Source organism: Rhinopithecus roxellana, chromosome 4 (genome assembly GCF_007565055.1).
Source record: "Rhinopithecus roxellana isolate Shanxi Qingling chromosome 4, ASM756505v1, whole genome shotgun sequence".
Classification (NCBI taxonomy): Eukaryota; Metazoa; Chordata; class Mammalia; order Primates; family Cercopithecidae; genus Rhinopithecus; species Rhinopithecus roxellana.
The window spans coordinates 106,549,261-106,562,931 of record NC_044552.1 but is presented as its reverse complement, the minus strand read 5'-3'; the positions used below and the strand labels follow the sequence as shown (position 1 = coordinate 106,562,931).

The following is a 13,671-nucleotide window of genomic DNA, read 5'->3' as shown; positions in this document are numbered from 1 at the left end:
CCTCACTTTTGTCTCCTAGACTGGAGTGCAATGGTGCCATCATGGCCCACTGCAGCCTCCAACTCCTGGTCTCAAGTAATCCTCTTGTGTCAGTCTCCTGAGTAGTTGGGACTACAGGCGTGCGCCACCGTGTTCAGACAATTTTTGTAATTTTTGTAGAGACGGGGGGGGTCTCACTATGTTGCTCAGGCTGGTCTTGAACTCCTGGCTCAAGGTATCCTCCCGCCTTAGCCTCCCAAAGTGCTGGGACTACAGGGATGAGCCGCTGTGCCCAGTTGGGATGTTTTAATGTTAGAAACTTAATTACCTTGCATTTTTAAAGGAATGTGTGATAAGTGCCCTATTCTGCCTCAAGTGATGGCAGAGGATGATTGAGACTGGAGGAAGCCCTGTGAAGTACATACCTGTAAATCATGAAATAGCATAATTTTCCTCGTCTCGTCGTATTAAAACGGTGACAAAAAAAAATCAATAAAATCCCACTAGCAGTGTGTCCGAGAATCTTTGTTTACCCCCTCCCTTATTGTTATGTCATGACACGGAGCCCAGCTGGGGAATTCTGAATACTAGGTTCTAAAACAGGATTTGTCATAAACGAATTGCTTGATCCTGGACATTCACCTCTAAAATAGACGCCTGACCTCGGTGTGTGTATGAGTGTGGTGAAAATTAAATGGGAGGGAAAGTGGGCAAGCACCTGAACAAAGTACAGAGGCGCGCGATGTAGCATTATAATACCATCTATACCAAGGTCTATACTATCCCTGGTCGCCGCCGCGTCCCCCGGTAGGAGGTGCCAGACTGCGCACGCGCGCCCCCGCGCCCGGCCACACCCTCTTCCGCCGTTCCCGCCCAGCGCCCTCGCTCCCGGGGTGTCGCCCTGCGTGCGCCGGAGTCGCCGAGGTCGTCCCCGGCACCGGAAGTGACCCTGGCGGGTTTGTCTTCAAATTCTTGGCGAACAGAAGCCGCGCCGGCAGGTGGTGGTGACTTCTGAACTGGGCAGTACTGGGGCCGTGAGCGGAGAGCAAGGTGGGCTGGACTGGGTCAGGCCCTCCTTCCTCGCTTCCAGGACCTCCATTCGGCCAATACCCTGTGCCTGGCGTTGGGCGGTTTCCCGAGGAGCTTGGGCCGCCGCAGGTGAGTTTTCACTCTGGCGGTGCTCTGGGGACCCCGGATTTTCCAGGGCCGGGCCGGTGAGGGACTCGGGAGGCCCGCAGGGAGAACCCGCAGCGCAACCCTCCGTGAGCCTGCCTACCTGAGGTCTTAGGTCCTTGCTGTTGTCCCCGACAACTTAGCTTAGGTGACAGTCCCCCTACCTGAGGAGTCCTGTCCGGCGGGGGACTTTTCGGGGGCTCCTGTCGATCCCGTCTTTTGGTCTGTGTCGTTAGCGAAGTCACCAGCCTAGAGTTTTTAGTCCTTCGCTTTTTTGACTGGTTCTCTCCCGAACCCGTTCACGCCCCCCACCCCGAAACTCTCACAGGTAAAAACCCCGATGGCCATGACATTGGGAGGCAACTTTCCTTAAAATTTGTTAGGTTAGAGTGATATTGTTGGGGATGTTATTTCTTATTTATTCTAGAGCCTGGCGTCCTCTGGAAGGCCTGTGGGCCTTTTGGTTTAGAGTTGGTACCTTTTAGAAAAGTTTTCCCTCGAAACATTAGTTTCATGTAAATGTGATGACAAAGTTATCCTGAAGTGCCTCATGGTGGATAATCTCAAGCTCTTATTTAATCAAAAATAGTTTCTGAAGTAGATCCTGAAGTGCCTTATGGTGGATAATCTCAAGTTCTTATTTAATCAAAAATAGTTTCCTGCTATAACCGCGAAGGGTCGCTTTTATATTAGTTACTAACTTCCAACAGCACAGTGATGCTCTTTTCTCTTGAAAGCACTAATTTACGGCTTCCTCTTTGAAATTAGACGTTTAGTTATTGCTGAAAACATTCCCGATGTTTTAGAATGGGTGCAGTAGATCTTTGTCACGTAGTCACAATGATAGTCACCTTAGTAGATGTTAAGACAGATTCTTGAAATGTTTTTACGGGCTTAAATGTCTCAATATAAAGCCCTGCTTTCTTTTCCAAAGGAGCTGGTTTTTGTTCTTTTTTTTTTTTTTGAGACAGGGTCTTGCTCTGTCGCCAGGCTGGAGTGTAGTGGCGCGACCTCGGCTCACTGCAAGCTCCGCCTCCTGGGTTCAAGCTATTCTCCTGCCTCAGCCTCCCAGGTAGCGGGGACTACAGGCGCGCCTCCACCACGCCTGGCAAACTTTTTGTATTTTAGTAGAGATGGGATTTCACCATGTTGGCCAGGCTGGTCTCGATTTCCTGACCTCGTGATCCGCTTGCCTAGGCCTCCCAAAGTGTTGGGATTACAGGCATGAGCCACTGCGCTCGTCCAGTTTTTGTTCTTATACCAAGAAATAGGAGCAAAACTCTGTTTTGTATTAACATTAACAACTTGTGGCCTGTAAATACCTTAAAAAAAAAACAAAAAACAGGCAGTGCTGATCAACTTTCCAACATTCCTAGACTATGAAAAGCTGTATAAAGCTGCTTTATAGCATTAGTTATTCAAGAAGCATTTACAGTTTTATAGGTTCAGTATTAGGCATGCTGTGTAGTCCACAAGGGATTCTCCACCTCATTTTAAAACTGGTATCAAGATGCTGACAAATATTGAGGATTAGAGAATCTTGTTGAATTAATTCTATTAACAACATTGTTGAATTTCTGTTGACAGTAGTTTGGGTTTTTTTAGCCACTTGACTGTTTAAAAAAGATAGTATTATCACATAAATATGGTCAGTGTTGATAACATGCTAAGTAGATTTTGCTTGTGGTGTTTATCGATAAGCTTGAATATGACTTTTAAATTACATTTTAATAATTATACTCACTGATTTGTTTGTTTTGTTTAGGGTAAACGGAAAGTTTACAAATAGAGTGAACTTTATATGTACTTTTTTCCTGAACAAGTTTCTTTTTGGTATTTTTAAAAAATAGTGCTGTCTTGTGCTTAAGTATTTATCATATGATGATTATAAAGGTAAGAAAAATGTATGCCATGATGTAATTGGTCATGGATCATTCATTTATTGTGCCTATTCGTAATAATCAGTGGCTGACTTTAAGTTAGCATGTGGTTTCTTTCATATCCCAGAGATGAGCATTCTGAAAATTGCTTACCAGTGTATTGCCACTTTTGAAGTCACATACACTTGCTTTACTGAAATGCCTTCAGGAAGATGCATGATTGGGTTTCGTGATCTTTTTGTTTTAAGTAAATTTCACAGATAGGTATTTTAAAAACATTTTCAGGCTTCCAACATTGCTGCTGATTTTTTAGTCTGTGTTTAATAATATTCTATGTTTGTCTTCTCTTACTAAGCAAAGGAAAAAAACCCACCTAGAATAAATAAGGTGATATCCCTTCTATTAAACTTCAAGGATTTCAAGGTCTAATTCTGTCTTGTTTTTGTCTTCAGTGCAATTCCTTGCAACTTAGTTGGTGTTCCTTTAATATTTCTTTTTTTTTTTTTGTCTTTTTTTTTTTTCCTTTTTGTGGAGAACGGGGTCTCGCTGTATTACCCAGGCAGGTCTCGAAACGGGCTCAAGCTATCCTCCCGCCTCTGCCTCCCTGAGAGCTGGGATTACAGGCATGAGCCACCGCGCCCGGCCTCCTTTAATATTTCTTGAATGAATGACCCATGTACGTTATGTTAAAAAAAACTGCAAATAAGTGGAACCCAGCCTGAGTCCTTTAAAAATTAAATGGGTAAGGTATCCTCTTTAGGTGTGAAATAGGCAGGGCCCTGTATTTGTTGTTTAGAGAGAGAATAAGAATCTTAGAACTCAGATATTTGGATATTTTGCCTTTTCTTTTTCAGTCTCTTTGATCACTTCTTTTTCCTAATCCTAGAGGAGAAAAAAAAAACAACTTTCTCCGTGGAGACACAACACTGCATCACATACTATATTTGCTAGAAATTTTGCTGTAAAATTAGGATTTCAGTATTTTAAAAAATTTGATTCTGTTACTTGAGTTAAAATTTCACATTGCATCTTGCTCAGTTTAATTAAGTTAATTTAGTCACTTGCTGACTCATAAATACTCAAGGCATGTAAGCAAAAGGGTGGTTCTGTTAGAATAATGTAAAGGAAAAACTTGCTGTGAGATAAAGCAGGCATAGCGTATGGTTATCCTTCTCTCTAATAATCCGTGTAACCAAGAGCCTGAATTTTGGGGCAATCTCATCTTTATAAGTGTTCTATTAATGTTGAACCAACAGATTGTGTTTATAGTTCATAGTACTTACACTGTGTCAGTCAGCTTTTTTTCCTTTCTTTTTTTTTTTTTTTTTTTTTTTTGAGACAGAGTCTCGCTCTGTCACCCAGGCTGGAGTGCAGTGGAGCGATCTCAGCTCACTGCAACCTCCACCTCCCAGGTTCAAGCGATTCTCCCACCTCAGCCTCCCGAGTAGCTGGGACTATAGGTGCCTGCCACCACACCTGGCTAATTTTTTGTATTTTTAGTAGAGACAAGGTTTCACCGTGTTAGCCAGGATGGTCTCAATCTCCTAACCTCGTGATCCGCCCGCCTTGGCCTCCCAAAGTGCTGGGATTACAGGCATGAGCCACCGTGCCCAGCCAGCTTTTATTTTTTTCAAATAGATTCATTTCTTCAAATATTGCCAGATATTGTGCTAAATAGAGCCAGTTTCTATCTTCCTGCAGTAGAATTTTAGCAATGATAAAGATGTATTGTTGAAAATTGGGAGAATTTCATAAATTTACAGTTGTAACATTCATTTGAGAAGGGTGTTTTGGGCTTAGAGAGTAATAAGGGAATGCAGAAAATTATTTTCGGCTAACATTTAGTGAACTAAGTGCTTTAATACTGTTTTCTGCAAACACGTTGTTTCTTTAATAATCAAGGATTTTTCAAGTCATTTGTTAATGAGCCTTGGATTAGACTTTACATTCATGTTTGTTAGAAAATATCAATTCTTTGGCTTCTCAAGAATTTTATCTGACTAGAAAGAGTTCAAAACATAGAACCTTTAAAGAAGGCTTAGAGGGACTTGTATGAGTTTTGGGCTATTGAATCATGGCCTTCAAGGAAAAAAACAAGGACCACCTATATATAAGTAACAACTTAATTTAAATTTATTTTTATTTAATTTAGTTTTTTTTTTTTTTTTTTTTGAGACAGAGCCTTATTCTCTTACCCAGGCTGGAATGCAGTGGCATGATCACAGCTCATTGCAGCTTTGACTTCCTGGGCTCAGGTCATCCTCCCACCTCAACCTCCTGGTGGCTGGGACTACAGGCGCGTCCCGTCATGCCCAGCTAATTTTTTGTAATTTTTGTAGAGATAGGGTTTCACTATGTTGGCCAGGCTGGTCTTGAACTCCTGGGATCAAGCGATTCTCCTGCCTTGGCACCCCAAAGTATTAGGATTACAGGCATGAACCACCATGCCTGACTATTTTAGATTTTAGATTTTTTTAGTGGGAAAATGGGAAGAAAGATCTCCAGGGAGACTATTATGGAAAAGAGGAAGAGAGGGAAAAGACCTGAAAGGCTTGACATCCAAGCTCATCTAGAACAACTGTGTACTTTTAGCAGCAGGCCCCAATTATACTTTTCTAACACCCTTGCCCAGACTAGGTGTCTCTGTAGGGCATGGATGACTTCAGGGCAGAAGTAATCACACAAGAATCAAGCTGTAATCCCAGCTTGGAAGGGATGAGCTGAGGATCAAGGAATGTGAACATGCTGAGGGTCAGGAACTGGACAAGGTTACAAACTCTTGGTAGTTACAGCAAAAACCTGACCAGGCACAGTGGCTCATGCCTATAATCCTAGCACTTTGGGAGGCTAAGGTGGGCTGATTGCTTGAGCCCGGGAGTTCAAGACCAGCCTGGGCAACATGGTGAAATCCCCGTCTCTACAAAACATACCAAAAAAAAAAAAAAAAATTAGCTGGCTGTGGTGGTACACATCTGTGGTCCCAGCTCCTCAGGATCAGTTGAGCCCAGAAGATCAAGGCTGTAGTGAGCCATGATGGTGCCACTGCACTTCAGCCTGGGCTACAGAGTGAGACCCTGTCTCAAAAAAAAGAAAAAAAAAAAAAAAGGACAACAACTAGGCAGTATTCAGTCTTTGGAAGATTGATTGAGATCTACATTTGAGGCCATGGTTCTAGGTGCTAGAGAGATACCAGTAAATAAGAGAGATATAGTCCTTGGCCTTTAGGATTTTATTAAGACAGAATGTCATCAGTGGTCATGAATCCAGGGAGGCAAGATTTAGGTCATAGGATTTTATTCCTTTTCTTTTGGAGCTCAGATGCCCAGTCTTGAGTTACTCATAGACCTTACTTAGTTCATAGCTATATTGCTTCATAACAGATTATCCCAAAACTTGGTGACTTAAAACAACAGACATTTATTGTCTCTCTCACTGTTTCATTGGGTCAGGAATTTGGGCATAACAGCTGGATGCTTTAGATTCAGGGTGTTTCTCAGAGCTGTGGTCAGATATTGGCCAGGGCTATAGTCATCTCAAGGCTCTAGTGAGGAAGGATTCACTTTAGATCTCACTCACATGGTTGTTGGCAGGATTCAGTTCCTCAGGGGCTGTTGGACCGAGGGCCTCAGTTCCTTACTGGTTGTTGGCCTGGAGCCTTCCTCAGCATTTTGCCGTGTGTGCCTCTGCCCAGGCAGCTCACTGCGTGGAGCTGGTGTTCCATTTGAGTGGGGTCAGCAAGAGACAGCAAACAAGATGGAAGTCATAGTCTAATCTCAGAAATGGTGTTATGTTATTTGTTACAAGCACACATTCAAGGGGTAGTAATTATATAGGGGTACAGATACCAAGAGGCAAAGGTCATTGAGTGCCATCTTAGAGGCTCCCTATGATTATCCATGGATATAAGGCCCTTCTTCTGTTATATTTATTTTTTGTTTCCTACTTGTCATAAGCAATTTCTCCACTCACATCTTTTCCTCCTCACCTTCCACAGACTTTCTAATATATTTAAGGTACTTTCTTGGGTATGTATGCATCCTTTAAAAATGAGTATTTTATATAGCATATGTATTTTTAATTTATAAAATGACATTGGGATTTAGATCTTGTTCTATGTCTAAGACCTTTTTTTCACCCAACCCTGTTTTGATGATCTATCCATGTTGCTATATGTAAATTTTATTCATTGCTTCTATCTGCTACATGGTACTCTGTGGTCTGTATCCACCATATTTCCCCTAGCAGGGAATAAATAAATTGACGCTACTTGATTTCTCAAAGATTTCTGTCATTAATGTCCAAAACCAAGTTCCTTTATGGATCAGTATGAGACTTTCTCTGGAAGATTTACACGAGAGTGGGATTGCTGGGTCACGGGGTGTATATATACATATATATGTGTGTGTATGTGTGTGTGTATGTATGTACATATACGTATACATGCATACATAATTTCTTCAAGTACTGCCAGATTGCACTCCAAAATGACTATGCCAGTTTATGCCTGCAAGTTGATGTAAAGGTTTCCTTTTTCCCAAATCCTTGCCAATACTTAGTATTATTGCACTTACTTTTGAGTCTGGTGAATAAAAGAGGTCTCTTGGCCAGTCTCATAGGTTCACGCCTGTAATCCCAGCACTTTGGGAGGCCCAGGCGGGCAGATTGCAAGGTCAAGAGATTGAGACCATCCTGGCCAACATAGTGAAACCCCTTCTCTACTAAAAATACAAAAATTTAGCTGGGTGTGGTGGCGAGCACCTGTAGTCCTAGCTACTCGGGAGGCTGAGGCAGGAGAATTGCTTGAACCTGGGAGGCAGAGGTTGCAGTGAGCCGAGACTACACCAGTGCACTCCAGCCTGGGCAGCAGAGACTCTGTCTCCAAAAAATAAATAAATAAATAAATAATAATAAAAAGAGGTTTCTCATGGCTTCGGTTTGTATTTATTGGTCACTTCTGTCTGTGCTTGTTTGCCATTTGGGTTTCCCTTCTGTGAATTGTCCCTTGTACTCTTTTCTCATTTTCTTGTGAGGTACGTTTGTCCATTAATGTGAGGAATTACAATGATAGATTTTCTGATCTTAAGTCATCCTTGCATTTCTGGGGTAAACCCTTCTTGATCATGGGATGTGTGTGTCGATGCATTGTAGGTAAACTAATATTAGGATTTCCATGTTCATAAGTGAAATGGGTCTTGTGTTCTTATTCAATTGAGATGATTTCAGCCTCATAAAAAAGAGTTGCTCAGCTTTTCTCTTGTTTTCTGGATCAACTTTTATGTGGTTGAAATTATTTCTGTTCAGAAGCTTGGTTAAAAAAAACCCCGAGGCCAGACCGGGTGCGGTGGCTCATGCCTGTAATCCCAGCACTTTGGAAGGCTGAGGCGGGCAGATCACCTGAGGTCGGGGGTTCGAGACCAGCCTGACCAACATGGAGAAACCCTGTCACTACTAAAAATACAAAATTAGCCAGGCGTGGTGGCGCATGCCTGTAATCCCAGCTACTCGGGAGCCTGAGGCAGGAGAATCGCTTGAACCCGGGAGGCGGAGGTTGCGGTGAGCCGAGATTGCACCACTGCACTCCAGCCTGCGCAAAAAGAGCAAAAACTCTGTCTCAAAGAAAAAAAAAAACAACAAAAACAACAACAACAAAAATACAAACCCGAGGCCAGGCGTGGTGGTTCATGCTTGTAATTCCAGCACTTTGGAAGGCCGAGGTAGGCGGATCATGAGGTCAAGAGATCGAGACCAACCTGGCCAACATGGTGAAACCCCATCTCTACTAAAATACAAAAAATTAGCTGGGTGTGGTGGTGCGTGGCTGTAGTCCCAGCCACATGGGAGGCTGAGGCAGGGAAATCGCTTGAACCCGGGAAGCGGAGGTTGCAGTGAGCTGAGATTGCGCCACTGCACTCCAGCCTGGCAGCACAGTGAGACTCCGTCTCAAAAAAAAGAAGAAAAACCCAAAAAACAAGAAACCCCATCATACTTATAGAAATCATCTGGACCTGGAGCTCTTTCTTTTTCTTTTTTTTTTAAAGTTTCTTTGAGACACAGTCTCACTTTGTCTATGTTGCCCGAGCTGGAGTACAGTGGCACTATCTCGGCTTACTGTAGCTTTGACCTCCCCAGGCTCAGGTAATCCTCCCACCTCAGCCTCCCGAGTAGCTGGGACTACAGGCACACACCACCATGCTCTGCTAATTTTTGTGTTTTTCGTAGAGATGGGGTTTTGCCATGTTGCCCAGGTGGGTCTTGAACTCCTAAGCTCAAGTAGTCCTCCTGCCTCAGCCTCCCAAAGTGCTGGGATTACAGGCATGAGCCACCGTGCCTGGCTGAGACCACTTTTAAGAGCTGCTGTGTTGACGTCTCTTTTGTCATCAGCTCCTCACTCTATCCAGGTCTAGGTTGGCCCTAAAATACTCTGCTATCTCTATCTGGTATTGGCCTGGCACTGCTGTTTTTCTGTCTGATGGTGGGATAGGGCTCAAGTGAGCAAAGATTGGCCAGTGCAATGAAAATCAGAAAGGACGCAGCTAGAAAACAAGCTATGAAATACACTTATCTAGATACCCCACTGACACACAAAAGAAGTAAAAAAAAAGTCTTGTTTTCTTTATACTTATATGTCTTCTCAACTTTACTGTGATCTTTCATGATTTCTTCACCTTTTTAGTCCTCTAGGCTTGAAACTTCATTCATTTTCAACTTTTTCTCCACACAGTGAGTTCCTGAGTAATCTCAGCATTTCTTTCACCATAGTGTTTCTGATTTGTTTCTTTTTATTCCCATAGCCACATCCCTAATCCAAATTATTGCTCCCCAAAAGCATGTAAATCTTTCCAGCCTTGAACTTCACCATGTGATTTACAGTTAGAAAATAATAATAGTCATTGTGAACATTAACAAAGCTGACATTTATCAGGCATCTGCTTCTAATGCTTTATATCCACATCCATATATCCATATCCTACTAGGTGCATTTTTTAAAATTGTTTTCTTTCTTTTTTTTTTTATTTTTTGAGATGGAGTCTTGCTCTGTCGCCCAGACTGGAGTGCAGTGGCGCAATCTCAGCTCACTACAAGCTCCGCCTCCTGGGGTCACACCATTCTCCTGCCTCAGCCTCCCGAATAGCTGGGACTACAGGCGCCTGCCACCACACCCAGCTAATTTTTTGTATTTTCAGTAGAGACGGGGTTTCACTGCGTTAGCCAGGATGGTCTCGATCTCTTGACTTCGTGATCCACCTGCCTCGGCCTCCCAAAGTGCTGGGATTACAGGCATAAGCCACTGTGCCCGGCCAAAAATGTTTTCTTGAGACAGTCTCACTCTGTCTCTGTTGCCCAGGCTAGAGTACAGTGGCACTATCTCAGCTTACTGTAGCTTTGACCTCCCCAGGCTCAGGTAATCCTCCCATCTCAGCCTCTCGAGTAGCTGGGACTACAGGCGCACACCACCATGCTCTGCTAATTTTTGTATTTTTTGTAGAGATGGGGTTTTGCCATGTTGCCCAGGCTGGTCTTGAACTCCTAGGTTTAAAGGTTGGATTAGGTTCTCATATATAGAAAGTTTCATGGCAGATACATTTAACATTTATTGAAGACCTACTATTTGTCAAGTAGTATGCTTGGTACTTTAAATAGTCTTTTATTGTTTATAGCATAACTCCTGAAAGTAGTTGCTATGACAGTTCTACAGATATTAAAACAGGCTTAGAAAAAAGTTTAGGGACTCGACTAAGGTGACAGAATTACAATTCTAGCCAAGATTTTTCTAACTTCAAAATACATATGCCTTCTGCTAATCCACACTGCTTCAAAAAATGTATGTAATATTCACTATTCATTCTGCAGATGTTTAATAAGATGTGTGTCATGCAAGGATCATATAGTCTCACACCTTTCAGATGCAAATCCTACTGTCAGATACCAGTCTAATAGAGATAAGACATATATAGAAAATATAATTTGAAGTAGACAGTGTCTTGGGATGAAAGTCACAGTACAGTGCAGGGGGACTTTAGAGGAGGGAGAGTTTATTTTGAACTGAGGAGTTCAGGGGGTAGACATACTAGGAAAACTGCCATCTGAGCTGGGCTTTGACAATTGGGAGGGTTTGAATGTGGGAACTTTTTTAAAACAATATTTTAATTGTTTGTTTGTTTGTTTGTGTTTTGAGACAGAGTCTCACTCTGTTGCCAGGTTGGAGTGCTGTGGCGTGATCTTGGCTCACTGCAACCTCTGACTCCCTGGTTCAAGCGATTCTCCTGCCTCAGCCTCCTGAGTAGCTAGGATTACAGGCACGTGCCACCATGCCCAGCTAATTTTTGTATTTTTAGTAGAGACTGAGTTTCACCCTATTGGCCAGGATAGTCTTTATCTCCTGACCTCATGATCCACCCGCCTCAGCCTCCCAAAATGCTGGGATTACAGGCATGAGCCACCGCGCCTGGCCTGTTTGTTTGTTTTAAACAGTCTTGCTCCGTCTCCCAGGCTGGAGTACAGTGACGCGATCTTGACCTATTGCAACCTCTGCTACCCTGGTTCAAGTGATTCTCGTGTCTCAGCCTCCCAAGTAGCTGGGACTATAGGCATGTGCCACCATGCCCAGCTAATTTTTACATTGTAGTAGAGACAAGGTTTCGCCATGTTGGCCAGGCTAGTCTTGAACTCCTGGAATGAAGTGAGCTGCCTGCCTTGGCCTCCTAAATAAAGTATTTCTTTGAGGCCAGGCACGGTGGCTCATGCCTGTAATCCCAGCACTTTGGGAGACCAAGGCGGTGGGCAGATCACCTGAGGTTAGGAGTTCAAGACCAGCCTGGCCAACGTGGTGAAACCCCGTCTCTACAAAAATACAAAAAAAATTAGCCGAGCATGATGGTGGGTGCCTGTAATCCCAACTACTTGGGAGGCTGAGGTGGGAGAATCACTTGAACCTGGGAGGCGGAGGTTGCAGTGAGCTGAGATCATGCCATTGCACTCCAGCCTGGGAGACAGAGGCAGACTCTGTCTCAAAAAAAAAAAAAAAAGCTTTCTTTGAAGAGTGGAAATAGCATGAGCACACACAGAGATGGGAAGTGTGGTATGTATGATTGTGAATTTCTTGAGGGAGCACTGGAAAGTATTTTTTAATAACTATACTTATTTTTAAGAGACATGTAAACCTCAAGTGTTTATTTTTTTCTTCTTCTTCTTTTTAGCTTACAGTTGAACATGAGTCTTCTTATGATTAGTGAGAATGTAAAATTGGCTCGTGAATATGCATTGCTGGGAAACTATGACTCTGCGATGGTCTATTATCAGGGAGTTCTTGACCAAATGAACAAGTATCTGTACTCAGTCAAAGATACATACCTCCAGCAGAAATGGCAACAGGTGAGAATAATGGCTGCTGTGTGTTTTAATGGCTTAAGTACTAGGAAGAGAAAATTTAGATCAAATGCCAATGCTATATGTAGTTACATGTTAAGACTGTATGGCTGGGTGCAGTGGCTCACGCCTGTAATCCCAGCACTTCGGGAGGCTGAGGCGGGCAGATCACAAGGTCAGGAGATCGAGACCATCCTGGCTAACACGGTGAAACCCTGTCTCTACCAAAAATACAAAAAATTAGGCGGGCATGGCGGTGGGTGCCTGTAGTCCCAGCTACTCGGGAGGCCGAGGCAGGAGGATGGTGTGAACCCAGAGGTGGAGCTTGCAGTGAGCTGAGATCCCACCACTGCACTCCAGCCTGGGTGACAGAGCAAGACTCTGTCTCAAAAAAAAAAAAAGACTGTATGACTACCGAGCACAGTACACAGTGGCTCACTCCTGTAATCCTAGCACTTTGGGAAGCCAAAGCAGAAGGATCACTTGAGGCCAGGAGTTCAAGTCCAGCTTAGACAACATAGCACGACTTCATCTCTACAAAGATAAAATATTAGCCAGGTGTGAAGGTGCATGCCTGTAGTCCTAGCTACTAGGGAGGATCACTTGAGCCTGGGAGGTTGAGGCTGCAGTGAGCTATGCTTGTACCACTACACTCCAGCCTGGGCAACAGAGCTAGACCTTGTCTCCAAAATAAAAAACAAAACAAAACATGAGTATTTGAGTTATTACACAGATTTCTATATAATATTACTTGAAACTTTATTAATCATTTTCACCATCAGCGGTATTATGAGTTCTACTTAACTCTAATTGCTGGAATCTAATAAGAGGGTTTTTGGCTGTTTATTTTTTCTCAAGACAGAGTTTTGCTCTTGTCATCCAGGGTGGAGTGCAGTGGCGCGATCTCGACTCACTGCAACCTTCACCTCCCAGGTTCAAGCCTCCCGAGTAGCTGGGATTACAGGCGCCTGCCTCCACACCCAGCTAATTTTTGTGTTTTTGGTAGAGACGGGGTGTCACCATGTTGGCCAGGCTGGTCTCGAACTCCTGACCTCAGGTAATCTGCCTGCCTTGGCCTCCCAAAATGCTGGGATTACAGGCATGAGCCACTGCGCCCAGCCAAGGGTTTTTTAAAATAATTGTTTTGACATTTTTTGTTCAGATTTTTACTTGGTAAAAGTAGAGTAGACTTTATTAAGCCATTGTCGAAACTGTAAATGGCTTGTGAATCTCACAGGCATCATATATATATATTTTTTTAATTTTTGAGAGA

General features: G+C 43.3%; 1 protein-coding gene across 2 annotated transcripts in view; it reads left to right on the top strand.

Moving 5' to 3' along the window:
- Positions 1 to 802: 802 nt before the first annotated feature.
- Positions 803 to 13,671, top strand: part of KATNA1 (katanin catalytic subunit A1) — a 69,042-nt gene continuing 56,173 nt past the window's right edge. For both annotated transcript variants that reach the window (XM_010381037.2, XM_010381036.2), the window contains exons 1-2: positions 803 to 1,137; positions 12,230 to 12,404. In XM_010381037.2, the coding sequence (XP_010379339.1) occupies positions 12,243 to 12,404 (162 nt within the window). In that variant the 5' untranslated portion in view covers positions 803 to 1,137; positions 12,230 to 12,242. The remainder of the gene's footprint in view (positions 1,138 to 12,229; positions 12,405 to 13,671) is intronic.